The 22,639-nt window shown below is 47.0% G+C and overlaps 1 protein-coding gene across 2 annotated transcripts in view; it reads left to right on the forward strand.

Moving 5' to 3' along the window:
* Nucleotides 1–11,642, forward strand: part of st6gal2a (ST6 beta-galactosamide alpha-2,6-sialyltranferase 2a) — a 157,550-nt gene extending 145,908 nt beyond the window's left edge. For both annotated transcript variants that reach the window (XM_038818876.1, XM_038818877.1), the window contains exon 7: nucleotides 10,756–11,642. In XM_038818876.1, coding sequence (XP_038674804.1) covers nucleotides 10,756–11,006 — 251 coding nt within the window. In that variant the 3' untranslated portion in view covers nucleotides 11,007–11,642. The remainder of the gene's footprint in view (nucleotides 1–10,755) is intronic.
* The last annotated feature ends 10,997 nt before the right edge of the window (nucleotides 11,643–22,639 follow it).

The raw sequence follows: 22,639 nt of genomic DNA on the forward strand, positions 1-22,639 counted from the left end.
GCAGATACAATCGGGTTTGTTTTAATCTTCACTGTCTAGAAGGTATTCTGACAAAGCATATTACCTGCTATTATTGAACCCACCTATTAATAATTTATCCCTACTTCTGACAATGCAGCATTTCCTTAGCACGTGGGACTCTCCACCTTTTTGTTCCAGAAGCACCCTCCATGTGTAATTCCAGAGACTTTTTGCGACAGATGTATTTATACTGTCCAGCTATTAGTTACCCAGTTGAACAAATAATAAATAAATAACCTTTATTATCACAAGTCAACTTACATTAACACTGCAATGAAGTTACTGCGAAAAGCCCCTTGTCGCCACATTCCGGCGCCTGTTCGGGGACAGAGGGAGAATTCAGAATTCTCAGCTGGTATATATATTAGCAATATCTGAACACCCCAGCAAGGACTATCACAAAGATGGTCTGAGAACCCCTTTATAACTTCGCAGATAAGGGTTTGCACGAAAATTGCCCAGAAAGGCAAACTTCCTCTGGGCAATTGCCCTGTGCTGGGAAATACCTGTAAATTCAATTTAATTTCAAAATTAAGGTGGTTACATTTGGCTTAAGCCAAGTGTTACAGAGAAAAGGTTTGAAGAATCAAAATCATATCTAAATTTTGGGTAACTATTATACTGCCCTGGACTAAGCTCCCCACCATGGAACTACCCACACACCCCAACCCTCAAGAGACGCTTCCTCACACCCCACCCAACCCAACATAGACCCGAGCAAAACCAAACCCCGTCCCTGCGCAAACAAACCCAAAATGGCACCCAGAGCACCACCCATAGCTAACTTAAACTCCACACACCCAATGTGAGCCAACCCACTCCCAACCTGACCTATCTTGGCCAGAGGGTCACCATGCTCTGGTACCATCTTGGAATATATGATCCAAACCTCGCACCCAAGGAGCTCTGACCCTCCCACCCCTCCCAACCTTCCCCACTGAGGTCCGACAATCCCCCCCCCAACCTTTCCCCACCGAGGTCAGACTCCTCCCCAGTCCCTCCATTGAGGCTCAACTTGCCCCACTGAGATCTGACCTCCCAACAATCAAGTTAGTACTGTTGCAAGAAAGGGGCCTGTCCTCCTTCCCTTTGATGGAGTTGGACTTTGACGCTGGGCACTGTGAATGAGCTGCTCTGCCTCATTTCATGCAGCCTGAGTTGGAAGGTTGGGCAAGACATGCTCAGAAGAAAATTGACCTAGGTTATTGGGCACCAAGTGACAATCCAACACTGATCGCCGCTCTGAGGAAGTTCAGGCCGAATATTATTTTTATTTTATTTCATGAGAAATTTGCTGCTGGTGCTAAGTGACAGTTCTGTCAAGTCGCGGAGATATCTTCAACCTGCACATCTAAATATGATGCTTGCGCGTTCATCCGGCACTAAATTCCATCCCACAACATTCCTAATTTCCCATGCAAAGTCATAAGAAAGCCGCATGTTCAGCAAGAGCTTTCTGGTTGCAAAGGTTTTGAAAGCTCAAAGATTGAGTAGAAAATTGACTATTCTAAATGCATTATCGTATATATTAAAGGATGTAATCTTCACAGATAGACTGAACTATTTTTAAAAATATTCTCATCTCATTGCAAGATGCCTTCCTTCATGATTATGTAGCTATAGGAATCTTTGCTCCCACTCAGTATTTGGGGTTTTTTATAATCTAGCATCACAAATTGCTAGAAATTACTATACTCTCTTACTTCTAAAAGCGTCTACTCTCTAAAAGCATCAGAACATTACCATTCATTCAGTGTGTCATAACCTTGAGACTTTTTTTGGAGGATTGTATTATTTGATCTGCATAGGTTTGAAGTAGTGGATGCTGAAATGGGTTTACAGCAGAGACAGGTGAGAAGGCGTCTGTAAAACTAGAGAGGGAGAAGAAAGAAATAATTACAACAGTCTATGATAAAATGAGTACAAACCAGTGTTATTATACTTCAAAAAATCTTGAGACACTCTTTGGTATACTTTTCCATCATGTATCAACAGGAGATAAGGAATACAAATTGTGTTGTACACATTCGGAAAGGCTACAACATATAATACTTGCCATAAAGGATATATTTTCAACTGTTTTGTGCAGAATATAACTAAGGAATGCTGGGCGTGATTCTCCGCTCCCCACACCGGGTGGGAGAATCGCGGGAGGGCCCCCTGACAAATTTCACGCCCCCCTGGTTTTTCACGGCGAACGCCGATTCTCCGACCCGGAGCGGCCTGCCGTTCGCGGCCGTTTCACGACCGCGGCAAACACACCTGGTCACTGCCGTCATGAAATGGGAGTGAGAAGCCCGTTTGGGGCTTGTAGGTGGCCTCGCAAGGAAAGAGCACCACGACTGTGCTCGGGAGGGGACAGACCGCGATCGGTGCCCCGCAAGATCAAGCCACCACATCTTGCGGAACAGCTGAGGGGAAAGACGGCCACCGCGCATGCGCGGGTTCGTGCCGTCAGCATCATGACATCAGCCGCGCATGCGCAGGTTGGAGCCGGCCGCGTCATTCTTTTTTTTAAATAATTTTTATTGAAAAATGTTGTATTTATACAACATCGAACCATAATAAAATACCAACAATAACAATAATAGTAATAATAGCAATCATAAACATCATAAACATTCGCCCCTCCTCAATGAACAACACAACATATTAACAACAACTTAAATTAACACAGTGTTAAGTTACATAACCATAGAAAAAAAATAGAAACTACAATAAGGAACACCCCCCCTCTTACCCCCCCCCTCCCCCACCCAGGTTGCTGCTGCTCAAGATACCTATCTTTGAGCCAGGAAGTCCAGAAAAGGCTGCCATCGTTTATAGAACCCTTGTATTGATCCTCTCAGGGCAAATTTGACCCTCTCCAATTTTATAAATCCCGCCATGTCACTGATCCAGGTCTCCACACTTGGGGGCCTCGCATCTTTCCACTGCACCAAGATCCTCCGCCGGGCTACGAGGGACGCAAAGGCAGGACACCGGCCTCTTTCGCCTCCTGCACTCCCGGCTCCACCGCAACTCCAAAAATCGCGAGTCCCCACCCTGGCTTGACCCTGGATCCAACCACCCTCGACACCGTCCCCGCCACCCCCTTCCAGAATTCTCCCAGTGCCGGGCATGCCCAGAACATATGGGCGTGGTTCGCAGGACTCCCCGAACATCTGGTGCACCTGTCCTCACCCCCAAAGAACCTACTCATCCTAGTCCCGGACATGTGGGCCCGGTGCAGCACCTTAAATTGGATGAGACTAAGCCTCGCACATGAGGAGGAAGCGTTGACTCTCTCCAAGGCATCCGCCCAAGTCCCGTCCTCTATCTGCTCCCCAAGTTCCCCCTCCCATTTAGCCTTCAGCTCCTCCACTGACGACTCCTCCACCTCCTGCATTACCTTATAAATATCAGACACCTTCCCCTCTCCGACCCACACCCCCGAAAGCACTCTGTCCATTGCCCCCCGCGAGGGCAGCAAAGGGAACTCCTCTATCTGTCGCCTAGCAAACGCCTTTACCTGCAAGTATCTGAACATGTTCCCTTGGGGGAGCCCAAATTTATCTTCCAGGTCCCCCAAGCCCGCAAACCTCCCGCCAATAAACAGGTCCCTCAATTTACTGATGCCCACCCTTTGCCACCCCCTAAATCCCCCATCAGTGTTCCCCGGGATGAACCGATGATTTCCACCTAATGGAGCCTCCATCGAGCCCCCTGTTTCCCCCCGATGCCGTCTTCACTGTCCCCAGATTCTTAGGGTCGCCGCCACCACCGGGCTCGTGGTAAACCTCTTAGGAGAGAGCGGCAGCGGCGCCGTTGCCAAGGCACCCAGGCTCGTACCTCTACATGACGCCATCTCCATTCTTTTCCATGCCGCCCCTCCCCCTCCATCATCCATTTACGCACGATTGACACATTGGCTGCCCAATAGTACCCCAGAAGGTTGGGCAATGGCAGCCCGCCTCTATCCCTCCCTCGCTCCAGGAACACCCTCCTCACTCTCGGAGTCCTATGTGCCCACACAAAGCTCAAAATACTGCTAGTCACCCTCCTAAAGAAGGCCCTGGGGATGAAGATGGGCAGGCACTGAAAGAGGAACAAGAACCTCGGAAGCACGTTATTTTGATGGACTGCACCCTCCCCGCCAACGACAATGGCAGCATGTCCCACCTCTTGAACTCCTCCTCCATCTGATCCACAAGCCTGGTGAAATTATGCTTGTGAAGAGTCCCCCAGTCCCTGGCCACCTGCCCCCCCAGGTACCTAAAACTCTCCCCTGCCCTCCTAAGCGGGAGCCTACCAATTCCTTCCTCCTGGTCTCCAGGGTGCACCACAAACACCTCACTCTTGCCTAGATTTAGTTTATAGCCTGAAAAGGACCCAAACTCAGCTAGCAGCTCCATCACCCCCGGCATCCCTCCCATCGGGTCCGCCACATACAGCAGCAGGTCATCGGCATACAACGACACCCTATGTTCCTCCCCACCTCGCACCAAACCTCTCCACCTCCCTGAATCTCTCAACGCCATCACCAACGGCTCGATCGCCAATGCAAACAACAAGGGGGACAAGGGGCAACCCTGCCTGGTCCCTCGGTAAAGCCGGAAGTACTCCGACCTCCTCCCATTCGGGGCCACACACGCCATCGGGGCCTCATATAGCAGCCTTACCCATCTAATGAACCCTTCACCAAATCCAAACCTCCCCAACACCTCCCATAAGTACCCCCACTCCACTCTATCGAAGGCCTTCTCTGCATCCAGCGCCACCACTATCTCTGCTTCCCCCTCAATCGCCGGCATCATGATGACATTCAACAATCTCTGCACATTCGTGTTCAGCTGCCTTCCCTTCACAAAACCTGTCTGATCCTCGTTTACGACCCCTGGCACACAGTACTCTATCCTTGTGGCCAGGATTTTTGCCAGCATCTTGGCATCCACATTAAGGAGAGATATGGGCCTGTATGAACCACACTGCTGGGGGTCCTTGTCCCTCTTTAAGATTAACGAAATCAGCGCCCGCGACATCGTCGGGGGCAAAGTCCCCCCTTCCCACGCTTCATTGAGTGTCCGCACCAGCAAGGGGCCCACTAGGTCCACAAACTTTTTATAAAATTCCACCGGGAACCCATCCGGCCCCGGCGCCTTCCCTGACTGCATCTGCCCGATCCCCTTAACCAGCTCCTCCAGCTCAATCGGCGCACCCAGCCCCTCCACCTTCTCCTCCTGCACCTTCGGGAAAGATAGCCCGTCGAGAAACCTCTCCATTCCCCTCCTCTCCATTGTTGGCTCCGACCGGTACAGTTCCCCGTAAAAGTCCTTGAAGACCTCATTCACCTCTACCCCCTTCCGCACCACATTCCCACTCTTGTCTCTCACTCCAGCAATTTCCTTAGCCACATCCCGCTTGCGGAGCTGATGAGCCAGCATCCTACTCGCCTTATCACCATGTTCGTACACTGCCCCTTGTGCCTTCCTCCACTGTGCCTCCGCCTTTCTAGTGGTCAGCAAATCAAATTTAGCCTGTAGGCTGCGCCTCTCCCCCAACAGTCCCTCCTCTGCTGCCTCAGCGTACCTCCTATCTACCTCCAGCATCTTCCCCACCAGTCTATCCCACTCACTCCTCTCGCTCCTCTCCCTGTGTGCCCGGATGGATATCAGCTCCCCACGAATCACTGCCTTCAAGTGGGTCTCCTGAAGCATTGCCACATCTGCCTTTAGCCCCCTCAGATAAGCAAGTACCCTCGACCGCTTCACCGGCCCATTCAATCCTCTCGCATTCCAGGTGACCAACCGGATCAGAGGGCGTCCCGCCCCCCTTCCCGTCGACTAGCCATAGCCCGTCGACTGCCCGCCCCAGGCCAGCACCCCCCGCCCGACCCAGTCCCCACAGCAACAACACCTCACCTCTGTCCCCCCCGGCCCACACCAGCTCCTTCCTGACCCTGGGGATGGTTCCCAGACCATCCCCACCTGGACCTCCCCCGTACCATTCACCTCGAGGTACCCCTCAATACTTGCCCGGACCCTCCTACGCACCTCCTCCTCCGCCAACAGCCCCACATCCAACCGCCACAACGGGCGCTGGTCCCGCACCTCCCCCATCGCCAACTCCGTCCAATGCGGAGCGTGGTCGGAGATTGCAATGGCCGAATATTCGGCCTCCTCCACTCTCGGAATCAGTCCCCTACTCACCACGAAGAAGTCTATGCGAGAATAAACCCTGTGTACGTGGGAGAAGAAAGAGTATTCCCGTGCCCTCGGCCTCACAAACCCCCATGGATCCACCCTTCCCATCTGGTCTATAAACCCTCTCAGTACCTTGGCCGCCGCCAGCCTCCTACCCGTCCTTGAACTGGACCGATCCAGTGAAGGATCCAACACCGTATTGAAGTCCCCCCCCGCCCCCCCCATAATCAGACCTCCCGCCTCTAGATCCGGGACCCGTCCCAGCATACGTCTCATAAAGCCCGCATCGTCCCAATTTGGGGCATACACACTAGCAAGTACCACCTTGCTAGTGCCTGCCCCTAACCATAACATACCTACCCCCCTTATCCGCCACCACCTCAGATGCCTCAAACGATACATTTTTCTCCACCAGAATCACCACTCCCCGGTTCTTCACATCCAACCCAGAGTGGAAAACCTGCCCCACCCACCCCTTCCTCAGTTGGACCTGGTCCGCCACCTTTAGGTGGGTCTCCTGAAGCATTGCCACATCTGCCTTTAGCCCCCTCAGATAAGCAAGCACCCTCGACCGCTTCACCGGCCCATTCAATCCTCTCGCATTCCAGGTGACCAACCGGATCAGAGGGCGTCCTGCCCCCCTTCCCCGTCGACTAGCCATAGCCCGTCGACTGCCCGCCCCAGGCCAGCACCCCCCACCCGACCCAGTCCCGACAGCAACAACACCTCACCTCTGTCCCCCCCGGCCCACACCAGCTGCTTCCTGACCCTGCCAGCAGCAACCTGGTATTCCCCTTTCCCCCCCCTCCCTCCCCCCACCCAGGCTAGGAACCCTCCTAGCCGCGAATCGTCCTCCATTGTACTTCCGTGGGTCAGCTAACTTCTGTTGACCCCGGAAACTCCCGCCAAAAACCCGACCCTTCCCAAAGTGGGATCATCCCCCATCCTGTCCCTCCTCCAGGCACCGCTCCAGCGCGGGGAAGAACCAGTTAAGCCCCCCCCCCGGGTCATCGTCTCCACCCCCCAGACCCGCAACACGGGAAACCAGAGGAAAGCCCGCGCTTTCGCACTGCCCCACCACACCCTTCTGACGCAGCTCCCAAGTACCAGCCCCACTCCATACCCCCAACCTGATATGGAATGCAACAAACCCCCCCAACCCTCCCCGCAAGATACAAAACTCAAACAATGCCCCCCCAACAAAAAACAGAACAACACCCCAATAAATAACCATATCAAAATTACAAAAGTACAGAAAAAGAGAACGCAGCAACAGCAGAAACCAACAATAAAGCATTACAACCGACCCCGCAACCCCCAACCCCTAGTTCGAGTCCAGTTTCTCCGTCCGCACGAAGGCCCACGCCTCCTCCGGGGAATCAAAATAATAATGCCGGCCCAAATAAGTTACCCACAGGCGCGCAGGCTGCAACATTCCAAACTTTATCTTCTTCATGTAGAGCACCTCTTTCGTCCGATTAAACCCGGACCGCCGCTTAGCCACCTCTGCACTCCAATCCTAGTAGATCCGTACTACCCCATTTTCCCAATTGCTGCTCTTCACCTTCTTGGCCCAGAGCAGCACACACTCCCGATCACTGAACCGGTGGAACCTCACCAGCACCGCACGCGGGGGTTCACTCTCCTTAGGCCTCCTGGCCAGTACCCTGTGGGCTCCCTCCAGCTCCAGGGGCAGATAGAAAGATCCTGCCCCCACTAGCGAGTTCAGCATCGTGGCCACGTAAGTTGTCAGATCCGACCCCTCCAGCCCAAAATCCTCAGATTTTTCCGCCTCATGCGGTGATCAAGCTCCTCGAAGCGGTCTTGCCACTTCTTGTGGAGTGCCTCGAGTCCCTCCACCTTACTCACGAGGACCACGGCCTCCTCCTCTCGTTCAGTAGCCTGCGCCTGCAACGCCTGGATGGCAGCACCCTGGGTCGTCTGAATCTCCGAGAGCTTTTTATTCGTTTCCTGCAGAGAGCTCAGCACCTCAGCCTTGAAATCTGCAAAACAGCGCAAGAGAGCAGCTTGCTGCTCCTGGGCCCATTGCTTCCACTCCTCTGGTGCTCCGCCGGCCGCCATCTTGGAATCCTTCCCCCGTACTTTCTGGGGAGCTGATGCCGTTTTTTCCCCCTTTCCACTCCGAGTTCGAGTCATGAAATGCGGAGAAAGTCGATCAGCACACCTTCTCCCACCATGAGACGTTGAAAAAAATTCCGTTTTGGGCTCTAAAAAGAGCCGAAAAGTCCGTTTGAATCGGGAGCTCCCAAATGTGCGGCTTCCTATGTCATCGCCGCCACCGGAAGTTCCCGGCCGCGTCATTCTTGGCGCGACGCCCCCGCGGCCGAGAGTTACGGAGCGCCGCTCCTAGCCCCACTGGGAGGGGAGAATAGGGGGCGAGGAGCGGTCTCCGAGGCCGTTGTGAAACTCGGCCGAGTTCACGATGGCCCTCCCGATTTTTCCCGGGAACGGAGATTTCCGCCCGCTGTGTTTCCTTTCATTTTGTTTTCCTGTTACCCTGCAACCTGCAGGTTTTAAAACCCAAATCTGCTGTTACATAATCATACGTTTTTGATTATCTCTTTTTTTGTTCCCAATTCCTTTCAAGGCATTATTATAGGCCTTAGCCCATCACATAGGTTTCAGCTATATTCTAACGGATAAAGAGATTTTTGGCTGGGATTTTCTGGCCCCACCTGCTGCCAGGGCCTTCAGGCCCCACTGTAAATCAATGGAATTTTTTCCGCGTCCCGCCAACAGGTCCTGCCATGACAGGACCAGAAAATCCCGCCCATTGTAGGAGTGAGGGATGGGTTTTTTTTAAGGATATATTGGGGGTAAAAGTCAACTCCAGAAGTTGCAAAATGTATGTAAGGAGATTGCTTCCCCATTATATGCCTTATTTGATTTTCCTTTTGATTGACTTTGTTTTCTACTCCTGCTAAATTCAATTTTACCCCCACTCAAGTTTAAATGATGTCTATTGACTGGACAGCTCAGTTGCATTTTTAAAATCATAGATATGCATCAAGCTATTAAAATGGTGGGACCTACCAACACATCCATTATTCCGAAGCCATTTGTAAAGCAAAATTACTCAATACCCAACTGGATGATGCTCGACTATCAGCTAAACAGCCTTTTATTTTCGCCCATTTTCAATATTTTTGTATCTGGTAAAGAGAATGTTCAAAGAAAATGTAAAACAAGATCTTTTTTAATGTCCTTATGCTTTTTCTCCAAAGTTGCTCACAGCTATGTTCTGGTGGTTGATTTTCAATGACTGGCGACTCCAGGCCAATACTGGAGGGTTGGCAACCCTGAATCCATCCGGCTAGGCACTCCTCCCTGCACTTGAAATGGCCGTCAGGCCACATCTGTGGTGAGGTGACCCTTCACGATCATTGCTGGCAGCTGTGGCCTTCTTAAGTTGGATTTTTTAAAAAACCTATTTTCAGAAGGTGCTTCCATTCTGAAGTGCTGTCTCTCGCATTCTCTTGCATTCCACAGCAGCTTCCACTTTGGAATGGGAGGGTTGCTGATGTGCCATTGCTAGCGGGCTCTTATTTGTCTTCCAGCCTTGGGAGGCCATCCAGGACACAAACTGGCCATCCCTGCAAAGAACTGACAGTGACAGAATGAGGCATTAACACCTGAAAATTCTCCCACTGTCTCCCAAAACCAATATCTGGCTCTTGGTCCTTCAGCATTGGATATGGGACATTGGTACGATCTTACACCCCCCTGTGCAATCAGCCCTTCTCCTCAGTGGGTTTAGTAGAATGGATACATGGCCAGGACCATAAACGTCACTGTAAAATCTAATTTCTAAATGAAGACTTTAGCCGCTTTGATTGGAAAGTGTCACATACTTTATCAACGTGTGTATGGTGCTGGGAGGAAATTAATTATTGCATCACGCAAAGGGTCACATTGGATAAGGAGATGAACAGGAAGTGATGAGAAATTTGTTTCCTCCTTATTGTACTGTATGAACTCTTGTATGAGCTGTCATGTGTATAAAACTTTCACATGCTCAAAGATGCGATGAAAGCCGCATCTGAACCATTATGAAGTAAAATATCTAGATGAGGCCGAAGCTTTTGAGGCACACTCAGGATTCTGGCTAAAACTTTAATAAAGGGACAGGGCTCACAACAGTATGGCACATCTTTTTGGAAGAAATGTTTATTGTTTTGAATTTTATTTTAATCCTTATTTTGTTAAAATAAAAACTTCAGTTAATAGAAATTGCAGTGGAAATGTTTCAGATGACTGTTAATAATACTGCTGCACAGCGGTGGCTAGTAGTGAGAGCACGCAGTCATATATATTACCAGGAAAGCTCAATGAAAAATGATGGGGATATTATTGAATTAGATATTATTAATGTAAATACATTCAGACAGCTCTTTGGACATTTGAATGGCAAGATTATGGATTATAGTCATTTTAATCATATTTACGTGGATGATCTAATCAAAATGTAATTACTTTAAGCAACTTTTGGTGGACTTGTTGAAGTAATCATCTATTTGGAAATATTTTTCAGGAATCCTCATTATGATGTCCTTGTGTGATAATGTCAATATCTATGAATATATCCCTTCCATCAGACAGACTGACCTGTGTCACTACCATGAACGATACTATGATGCTGCCTGTACTTTGGGTGCCTACCACCCTTTGCTATATGAGAAACTCTTGGTGCAACGCATGAACAAAGGAATGGAAACAGATTTATACACAAAAGGAAAGGTGATTCTGCCTGGCTTTTGTACCATGAAGTGTTCTGGAGGATGATGAGATTTGTGCTGCAGAATGATTGCTAGTTATGTCATTCAATACAAAACATGACAGATTTTAAAAATACTTGAAATGAATAGATAGGACTAATTTCAGGGTAATATCAAGTTAATGAGCCATTGAGACAACAAAACAATTCTGTTCCATCTTACTGACACTTTTGTATTTTGTACAAATTTATTGAAACACGCTATACTAAAGGTTACCAACTGAAGTTAAGTTAAATTTCAAATAAAAATCATAGAATTCCCTTTTTCTCCCATGCCACTACAGTTAAATTGTTGTGTAAATAGGGCCTGTATGGTTTTAAGTAATGGCTGTTAGTTTTGTTTTACATAGGATTAGATGATGATAGTTTAAGAAATTGACATTCTTAGTTAAGCATTTAAGTTCATTGGCAATTACCACCAGAAGCTTTGCATTATGGATTACTTGACAGGAAATTGCAACCCTTTTTCTCCTCTAATCCATTCTAATATGATAGTGACATTTAATTTAGTAGTTTGTGCTTCATTCACATTTCGGCTCAGCTGGTTGTCGCAGTTTGCATTTGATATTTTAAATGAAAACATAATTTTTTTTATAAATTTAGAGTACTGAATTCTTTTTTTTCTAATTAAGGGGCAATTTAGCGTGGCCAATTCACCTACCCTGCACATTTCTTTGGGTTGTGGGGGTGAGACCCACGCAGACACTGGGAGGATGTGCAAACTCCACACGGACAGTGACCCGCGGCCAGGATCGAACCCAGGTCCTCAGTGCCCTGAGGTAGCAGTGCTAATCACTGCACCACCGTGCTGCTCTAAAAAGGAACATAGTTAACATAAAAAACAAATTCAAATCACATGCCAGTGTAATGTACAAAATATAAGGAATATGGAGAGGAATATTTAAATACTGCACCAGAAAGTTTCTGGAACTCATATTTATAAATTCTTAAGGGACTATAGTTTTACTGAAATTTATTAGACTGGAATAATTCCTCTAGAGCACCAATGTTTTGAACAATTTGATGTGTGTACTTAAATCCCCTCTTCACTCATGAATGCTAACATTTTATTGTTGCAGCAGTTCAATGAAATTTCCAGCACATTAAGCCAAAGTACCTTGCCAAACCAAACAGTGCGTTGGAGCTCTAAATACCTCACCATGATGGGATGTTGCTCACACCAATAATTCACCAGTCATGTTGCCAACCTCAGCTGTGTTGCTATGATGGGCTGGGGTAAGATGGGTTCATGAGAGTCTAGTGGTGGAAAAATACTTCATAATGGTAAACCAGTCGGACATTAATTCTAGCTTTCTCTCTGGTCCGTTTTTAGTTCCAGAAAGTGACACTTTCGATGCCTCAGCAGGCCTGCCAGATGTTCTAGAACATAGAACAGTACAGCACAGAACAGGCCCTTCAGCCCTCGATGTTGTGCCGAGCAATGATCACCCTACTCAAACCCACGTATCCACCCTATACCCGTAACCCAACAACCCCCCCCCCCCCTTAACCTTACTTTTTATGACACTACGGGCAATTTAGCATGGCCAATCCACCTAACCCGCACATCTTTGGACTGTGGGAGGAAACCGGAGCACCCGGAGGACACACGGGGAGGACGTGCAGACTCCGCACAGACAGTGACCCAGCCGGGAATCGAACCTGGGACCCTGGAGCTGTGAAGCATTTATGCTAACCACCATGCTACCGTGCTGCCCACAGCACGTTTTTCTGTGGTAAAACTAAACACTTCGCTAAACAGGGGGCACTCAGTACAGTGTGTACCTTCGCCATACTGTGTTCACTCAACATTATGATATCCTGAGACTCACCTCCTTGATCTATTTTTGCCTAAGTGTTAAAAACTATGGCGGGAAAAGACAGCAGTGGAGCCGGCAGGCTACACACCACTCTTCCCAACTGAGTTGACACTTAGACAAAAAAATGATAAAAATCTGTCCATTATCTCTGTCCACCTTCAATGGCTGAGGTAAAAAACAGTATAAAATGGGAGTATTCACCCAAAACCTCAGGGGAAAAGAATTCCTAAATGAACCCTATTACCGTACATTTACATATTATTAATGGGATTCCTCACTGTATCACCCACTCCCCCATGTTAGAATTTTGCTGTTCTAGTGAGTGATGGGAAAGCAGACCTTTAATTGAAAATCTAATATTTACTGGATGAGTTAGTTACATCTAGTGACAGAAGGTAAGCTGAATTTTTCTGATCTTTTATTTTACTCACCTGTCTGAGGACCACAGTCTCTCACCTGTCTCAATAATGCCCCCCTCACTTGTTGGGCTGCTGAGGCCTCCGAGCTTCCAGCCCTCTGATAGGGCCAGTAGCATCAGGAACCTACCCGCCATCCTTGATTGGATGGTAGGCCACAGGCAGCCAATTAGGAGGCTATCTGTAAGGCAGCCAATTAGGAGGCTATCTGTAATAAAATTACCAAGCCAGCCCCGCTGTCAGCAAGTGTGGGCTCAGGATCCACTTTTCACCGACATCAGGGTCCCAAACTGTGTTGCAAAATTCAGGCCAATGTATGTTGCTGCTGCCTCTGTTGCCATCACACTCTCCACGCCTCAACTATCCCCAACCTTTCACCAGACCCACCTTGTGCTAGTGCAGAGCTGGCGAGCCCCAATGGGATGTCAATTTGATAACCCAATCTACAAGTGTGGTAATGAGGTCCAATTTTTAAAACGAGCCATCTCCATACACTGCAAAAAAAATACTTTGGTTTCAACGTGCAGATGTTCATTTTAACCTCGAGCAAGTTTCAGGTTTGCAGGCAGCAAGCTAACTATAAAATGCAGCCATGCTTGCCTAAGTTTGAGGACTGTGCATTTTAACTCCTAAGCCTCGTCTACATATCATTAGTTAGCTGGCTGGTGAAAAAGGCAGTAGCCGACCAAGAGGCAGGAGAGAACGTTCAAGCAGTTAGACGTTACCAGCCTTCACTCGTCATTATCATCTGTCCCTCAATTCGAGGATAATGTCTTCTTATAGAATAGAACAGTACAGCACAGAACAGGCCCTTCGGCCCTCGATGTTGTGCCGAGCAATGATCACCCTACTTAAACCCACGTAACCCGTATACCCGTAACCCAACAATCCCCCCATTAACCTTACACTACGGGCAATTTAGCATGGCCAATCCACCTAACCCGCACATCTTTGGACTGTGGGAGGAAACCGGAGCACCCGGAGGAAACCCACGCACACACGGGGAGGACGTGCAGACTCCACACAGACAGTGACCCAGCCGGGAATCGAACCTGGGACCCTGGAGCTGTGAATCATTGATGCTAACCACCATGCTACCGTGAGACCGTGAGGGTTGCATGTTTCTGCCATGGTTCTTCATGTGACTGAACAAGCTGATTTGTTGCCCACAGAACCTGGGCCCATGGTGCAGAAGGATTTGCTTCCCTTTCTTTCTCTTTCACTGCTCTGCCTCATCATTACGATGTTGTGTCTCGAAGTATGCTGCACCTGGATGAACGTCATCACCATTCTGAACGAGCAAGCTTCTCCCAGTAATTAACATCAATGCTGTCATACCACAAGGAAAGCTTTTGAGTGCCTCTGAAGCATTTCATTTGTTTTCCCCACAATGTTTTCCTTTTGTGAGTTGAGAGAACAAGGCTTGACCAGGAGGGCAGTTTTCGACCATGCGGACACAGTGGTCGGCCCGACAAAGTTGATTTTTCCGGAGTTTTGCCTGAATGTTCATGATCCTGGTTTCAGGAAGTTCATCAGTGTGTGTTTCATAGTCGCTCCATTGATTCTGAACAGTGTGACAGAGACATTGCTGGTGGAGTTTCTTTCGTACCTTAATGTGTTGCTGACACACAGCACATTTCTCGCTGCGGTACAGGAATGTGGTGGCAACAAAAGCTTGATACACAAGGACATTTTGTGATTCCAAATGTTAGCCCTCATTAAGGGGCTGCTGGCCAGTGAGCAAGTAAATAATTGGGCAGCCTCATGGAAGGAGAGTGAACTGGAGAATGGAGGAAGCTTGCCATTCTCCTCGTGGGATCCAAAGGACTGACCTTGGAGGACCTTTTCTATCTGCAGATCAGTTGTAGTCCTCTTTTCAGCTGCTAGGAAAGCTGCAGTTGTTTACCTTGTATTTGTTGAAATACAATTGGGATCCTTTGGTATGGATTTACATAAACTCAACGAGCTCACATCTGCCTTAGATGAACACCTCATACGCTTGGAGAACCCAACAATTTACACTCTGCAATGCTGAGAAAGGATCGAATCCTGAATGTCCAAGGGAGTCTTTCACTTTTAACTGTCCATCTGCCCAACATCCACCAGATGGAAAGAATCCAAATTGCTCCTTCTGGAGACGGGAATTGTGGATATTTGCCATTCTTCTCGTGCTCCTCCTTTTGGTCAAGTTTACATTTTAAGTTGAGAAGCCATGTTATCAAGCTTCAGTATAAACCAGATCATAACATATAGGATCAAACATGGAAAGGGCAGGAAGAAGATGAGGAAGCCGTTTAGATTGGTTATTGAGAGCCTGAGGAATGTCTTACTGGCACAACCACATCTGAGGTCACAGTAAAATAATAATGTCGTTTGAAAATTACAATGTACTTTCTAGAGGACTGTTTCCTCCATTTTATATCAGATTTGACATTCTGTACACTTTGATTCCAAATGTATAGCAGGTGAGGTTTGTAACAATGACATTTAAAAAGTACACAGGACATCTCTGTCATTTAAATCAGAAGCTAATAAATGTGAAGTACACAAAATGCCATGAAGGTTTATCGGATTGGCAGTGATTTCACAAGCTGCATCATGTTGATCTGATTCTGGGCTGCCTTAATGAAACAGTGTTGGGCGTCCTTCCATCTGTAATGCAGCCTCAGAACTTTTATGAGGTCAGCAGAGATCATTTTTTTTAATGTTTGACAAATCAATTTCGGAAAGGGGACGTCTGCCAGAAGTGCTGCACATGAAGCTGCCCCCTCCAGCAAGAATGTCGGCTGACAACTTACTTGCAGGGCTGGAATCTGCTTTGGAGTTTCTGAAACCATACGTCATTATGTTGGCGAGCATCTGACCACAGCTGGTGTCACCATTTGCATCGATCGCCAGTTCAAGTTTCCAACTTCTTGTGATTAATATTGAGGGCTTTCGTGCCTCTTTTGACAGCATCCTGGAATCGGAGCGTTTAGGTGTCCTGCTAGTCTCTTGGCACAAGCTACATCCCTGTTTAGTGTATTCGTGGGAATGCAACTATTTTCCATCCTGCGCATATTCGCAAGCCTGGATAGCCTTCTTTGCTCAATTAGCACTAGCTTGCTTGGACTTCTCCATTGGTGACTTTGCCTTTCCATGTGTCCTCTAGAAAGTACATTGTAATTTTCAAACAACATTATTATTTTACTGTCACCTCAGATGTGGTTGTGCCAGTAAGACATTCCTCAACTCTCAATAACCAATCTAAAAGACTTCCCCATCTTCTTCCTGTCCTTTCCATGTTTGATATCGAGCATGTGTTGTAGACACTGGTGATAGAAATTATAGAGCATTCTTTCTTGGTAGGTGTAAGTTTTCCAAGCTTTGATGACATGTCCTGAGGATACAACCCTTATAGATAAGGTTAATAAAACAGTACGATCCATTTTGTTGTGAATCCTTGGATAAGGACCAATACCTAGAGTGCAGGTTGTCGTCAAAGTTAAAAAGAGCTTGAATATGTGTCTGAACCATTTGATTGTAGGTCATAGGAGGAAGGAAATAGCAAGGCAAAAAGAAGTTATAAGACTTTGAAGCCCTCAAAGAATAGTTGTAGATGATAAGAAGAATCTTGGCTTCAACAAAATAAGGATGCAAGAAAGAGGTGGATAATGTAGCATGCCATAATTGGAGGATAGGAATCACAAAATAGGAACATTTAACATACAGTAAATCCACAATGATAGCCAGAGGAGTTTAATTTTAAGTTACATTAAATCAAAAATTCCTTGAAAATCCTGCAAGGCATCACAACTTTATTTTATGGTTAATTCTCAGAAATCACATTATAATTGCTGAAAAGTTGTCCAGTCAGATTATTAATCAGTATTCACTGCAAGATAAAAATATGAAGCCTAAAATTTGTGTCCACAGTGGACTTTAAAGTCTGAAAAAAATCTTTTTGATTCAATTGTGTGTGTATTTTATTTTGGATATCTTCACAACCGTACTGCTTTTACCTGAGGGGAAATAACGTGAGGATTCCCAAGCTGATCATCAGCCCATTAAACAGCACTATGAGCACTCTTTCCATGGCCAACAAGTCATGGCATTGGACTTGAACCTGGAACTTCTGGTCCAGAGGCAGGGGTGCTACCACTGTGCCACATGATCGCCTGTGTGTGCATTAACATTATTAAGAACAAATATCCTTAACATATTTGTTTGATGTTAGTGAACTAAAACTGCTGCTTATAGTTATGAATATATTTCACTGTCTGTCCAAGAGAATGCCTTTGTTTTTCTTACTGGGGTAATATTTCCAAAGAGCCATATTTTCAGATAACTTTTCCTTCATTTCAGTTATTGTTCTGCGATTTTTTTTCTTTTATGAAACGTAAATATAAAAATGGTCACTGGTTAAATCAGTGGACATAATCTTAAAACATTCATATGAAATCCTTTGTTGGGATATTTTATTTTCAATGGGGTAACACTTCCACTAAATGAGCAACAAAGGAATGCCCCATGAATTCAATAAGCATTTTCTCATTAACATTGTGAACAGTAATATTCTGGTTGTACAAGTGTAATTAAAATATATTAAAGAAACTGCACCGTCAGAAGATTCCAGCTTGTAAACCAACAATTTGTTTATGAAAGAAAAAAAATTCAGAAGTAAGAAAACTAATAGCATTGATTTTATCATAGTGCATTTTAAGTACCATTTCAAAAGCATTATATTTAAGAGGACTTGGTCATACTATGAAACCCCTTAATTGCAAAATGATTGCAGAATTGAATATCAATCTTTAATTAATATTTGAAACCTCTAATTTTTAAACTAATAATTACAGATAATCCCTTTTACCTGATCGTACCCTGGAAACCTTACAACATCAAATAAAATATGAAATTTGAGATTCTTCCACAATGTGCAAATGTTAAAAAAATTATAGATATTTTTCTTTGCGAATATATGAATTGTTTAACAGGGCCTGGATGGGCGGCACAGTGGCGCAGTAGTTAGCTACTGCTGCCTCTTGGTGCCGAGGACCCAGGCTTGATGCCGGCCCCGGGTCACTGTCCGTGTGGAGTTTGCACATTCTCCCTGTGTCTGCATGGGTCTCACCTTAACAACCCAAAGATGTGCAGAGTATAAAAATAATAATCTTTATTCATGTCACAAGTAGTCTTACATTAACACTGAAATGAAGTTACTGTGAAAATCCTCTAGTCGCTTGTTTGGGTACACTGAGGGAGAATTCAGAATGTCCAATTCACCTAACAAGCAAGTATTTCAGGACTTGAGGGAGGAAACCGGATTGGCCACGCTAAATTGCCCCTGAATTGGAAAAATTTAAAAATAAAACTAAAGTAACAGGCCCTGGAGTAGCCAGCTGTCTGGAGCTCCCACTCGAAACACTGGGGAAGCTTCTTTCAAATATGGAGAAAGGAAGGTGGAATGACTGAATATCATCTTCAGTCTCATGAATATGCTGACAGAAAGTCTCCAGCTTTCATGAGCCTTAGGAACAGCATGACGCCATACAGTCTTCTGGGATTAAAATTGTGACATTGATGGCTGGATAACCCATCTGAAGAAAAACCTACGGGTTAAAGAGTTGATTGATGTAACTCTGCAGCAGTACAGGAAGTGTACTCATGTAGATACTGGATTGGAACTGAGAATGAAGATGGGCGGAAAATTGGCAAAGCAGCCAGGTTTTCTGACCAGATCTTCTGACACCCAAGGGTTTAGTTTGCGATGTCATTCAACATAGATTGGGACATCACCTTCAAAGATTGCTCCAATCTGCAAAAATACACTCCCACCCCACCCCCCCTTCCCCCCTTCACCCACCCCTCCCTGCCACAGACATGGATAACCCCCTCCTACAAACTTTGGGACGATCCTCCCCCACCACGGAAGTATCAGTGGGCACACTTCCCACCACCTACCTGTAGTTCGCACGCACCTCTCTCTCCCAACCACACATAACGGGAACCCCCTTCCCAATGGGGGAGGGTTACCCACCTCGTTCCACCTCTGGCACTGAAAGGGGGCACTGCCAGGGGGCAATGTGCACCCTCTCCACTCAACCCCGGGGCCTCTGCATATCTCCACACACCTGGGCTGGTCGTCACAACTTGTTTTTGTTTTCAAAAACCAGTAGTGATTCTCACCGGCATGATGTCACGCTGCCAGGAAGAAGCATTCCACAGGGCCGGATACTACGGAGAGAAGCCCTTTAACTATATTAAAATGTATTTAAATTTATGGAAATCAGGTTCACACCCTCTGATCTCAGCACTGACAGGGGGCAAGGAAGATCTCAAACAAAGATTTCACCAGCGCAAATCTTGTTTTGGTCCTCTGTTGAGATTTAGCAGCCATAACAGGATTTACAACCGCAGCGACTGGATCCACAAAGTTGTTCTTTGTGCTTTTATGTAACTTTGTCACTTTTATCTAACTTCATCCGAAAGTTCACTTTTCCCATGCTTTGCTCAACATGTAGTAACATCTGAGTTTTGTTTTGAATGATCCTAATATGTTTAAATATTTTGCATTGCAGCCTTAACAATCCCAAACCTCGAAATCTCTGTTCAATAATTTATGTGACAATTGTGCTTGGTGCTCAAATTCAATAACATTTTAAAACAAATTTGAAATCTTCACAATTCTTAACTAATTTTTTTATTTGTTTTACTGAATTATCATGAGATCGCTTTCCATGAAGCTTGCAATCAGCAAACTAGAAACATGCTTATCTGTAAATGTTCATATTTATAGATTTTGGTTTTATATATTTTATATGTATACATACTGAATAGAACTTGTAAATAAACATTTTTATCTTCACCTGTCTGTCTATCGAAAATATTTATTTTAAAAGCTGAAGATTAGTGCAATAGATGTGAGGGGACATTCGGCCAAGGGCTTAGTGAGACACTAAAAGTGAAGAAAGTCTCCTCAGCAGAACAGGTTTACCACTGGGATAATGAAGGAACGGAATTTAATTGAAGTTCAGCATTGGTCTTTACTACTGGTCTTCGTAATGCCATATACACAAGGATGTTGGAATGGTAGTGACAGAAAAACTGTCAAGTTTGCCAGCATTACTCCACTGAAATTCCTGACAGCTTGTAGAGGTGGATTTTACAGGCAGTGAAGAATGGGTGAAGAGAGTGGGGGAATTACCTGTCCCCTCTGACCCAAAAGTGGTTGCCATCTCACCAACCAAGAATCCAGCTACCCTGGGGCAAAAATACACAATATGCTAGCGGCAGCCTTAATGAGATCAGAGTGGAATTTCCGCCCCCATCAAGAGGAAATTCCACTCTGCAGAGCTGCCAACCCATCTGATTGGCTGACAGCTCTGTAGCATCAGCAGTGCCAAAAGAGAGCGGTGGCCAACAATGGGACTACAAGCAGCCTCAAAGAAGGAAGATGTGGAGATGGATTCTCCGTTTCTGCGGCTAAGTGCCGATGCTGGCGTTGGAACTGGCATTTTATGATGTCAGAATTGGCGCTGAACCCTCACCGATGAGGAACTAGCAGTGGCGTCAGATAAAACTTCTGGCTCCCGTGCTAAACACGTCCGGAGAATGGCCGGGTCCATGGCCGCGCATGCGCACGGCGATGATCAGCAGCAGTCGCACCGTACAACATGGTGCCAGCCGTGCGCAGACCCGTCCTGCAAAATACGGCCCCACAGGACACTCCTGACCACTGCCCACCAGTATCCCCAGCCCTCACAAAAAAAACCCCAGCCAGCTGCATGACTCCCGGCCGAGTGTGGCGGCGCTGAACACAGTCCGCACCCGCCACGTCGGGTTCCCGACCGCTCAGACCACACAGCAACCGCAAAATCAGGAACTCGGCCCATCAGGGGTGGGGCACCGGTGAGGGCTTCCAATGACGTGCCAATGCCGTTCCAACGGCGTGCAGCGCGCAAGTCGATGATGCCATTTCAGAGGGGGTGGAGGCTGTCAAACCGGCGCCGTCCCCGATTTAGGCATCAGAAGGGATTCTCCGCCCGATTGCCGATTACGATATTGGCATCAGGCAATGGGGAGTCCCGCCCATGAGGCGGGATTGTTTTCCTGCTGCGGCTAAACTTTTTGTGGTTTGCGTTGGCGCTAGGAGCAGCATCTACAAGTGAAAATAAATAATCCAGGCATTTATCTGTCTGGAAACTTTAAATTAAAGGCTCCTAAAATTATTTCCCTTTGAAGTGAAAATAAGCCTTGCAGATCAAAGGATCTGAGGGGATGTAAAGCCTCGTGATGTGGTCTTGGGTTTCTATGAAATCACAGCTGCTGCTTTCTATACATTTGTCTGAAGCAGAAGGTGTAAGGGACAGGTGACATGTAACGGCTCTGTTATAGGGGGATTCGGTGTTCTTGGAGGGCATCTCTGCTATGGGAGGTTCCCTGAAATGGGGGAGGGGTGGGGGGGGGTCTGATGAGATGTCTGGTGGGGATCTCTGATGGGGGGTCTGATGGGGTGGTTGGAGTGGGCAGGATCAGCATTGTGCAGGGAGAGGGCTCTCCAATAGACTTTGACGGCACCTACCTTAAATAGCTTGGCCCATTGCACCAAGACCATGCTGGAAAATCCACGCCCGCGTGAATCCCAGCCCAGATGTCTGAAGCATAAAGGAGGCATGGAGAACCCGGTGTCCAGCCCCATTCGCTTCCTCCCGCCGGGGCACAAGCCTTAATGCTGCCACCGCCAGCGGTGATCCGGAGCATTGCAAATGGATCGATGCATTTTTTTTCCCTGATGTGGGATTCTCCTCCGCATCAGGAAGTCTCGGCTAGCGGCAGAAAATTATCTACACATCAGCGAATCTTCAGCAATCAAAACATTATCTGTAGTCAAGTAAGTATTGGATGATTACCTCATCGTTAAGACCCTTTAATTACAGCTTTAGCAAACATATTTAGCACAGGGCTAAAGAGCTAGCTTTTAAAGCAGACCAAGGCAGGCCACCAGCACTGTTCAATTCCCATACCAGCCTCCCCGAACAGGCGCTGGAATGTGGCAACTAGGGGCTTTTCACAGTAACTTCATTTGAAGCCTACTTGTGACAATAAGCGATTTTCATTTTTTCATTTCATTGTTTCTTGGACTTGAGGTAAGTCCAGGGATTTGGGGCAGGCATAGTAGGGAGATCATGACGAGGTGGGGTGGGAGCAGTTTGTTGAGAGGAGGATTGGTGTTATCACCCCAATGGAGGTCCCGGAATCAGGACCATACAATTCCCCATGACACCCCCGGAATATGAACGTCTCCTTTAAGGGGGCGGGTCTTCCCCTGAATAAGGAGAACCCCAGTGGCATAAAAACCCCGGCCTAGCTGCAGGTCAGGGAAGGGGCCCTTAGGGGAGTGCAGGAGTATTGTAACCGTATTGG

Source organism: Scyliorhinus canicula, chromosome 14, assembly GCF_902713615.1.
Source record: "Scyliorhinus canicula chromosome 14, sScyCan1.1, whole genome shotgun sequence".
Taxonomy (NCBI): domain Eukaryota; kingdom Metazoa; phylum Chordata; class Chondrichthyes; order Carcharhiniformes; family Scyliorhinidae; genus Scyliorhinus; species Scyliorhinus canicula.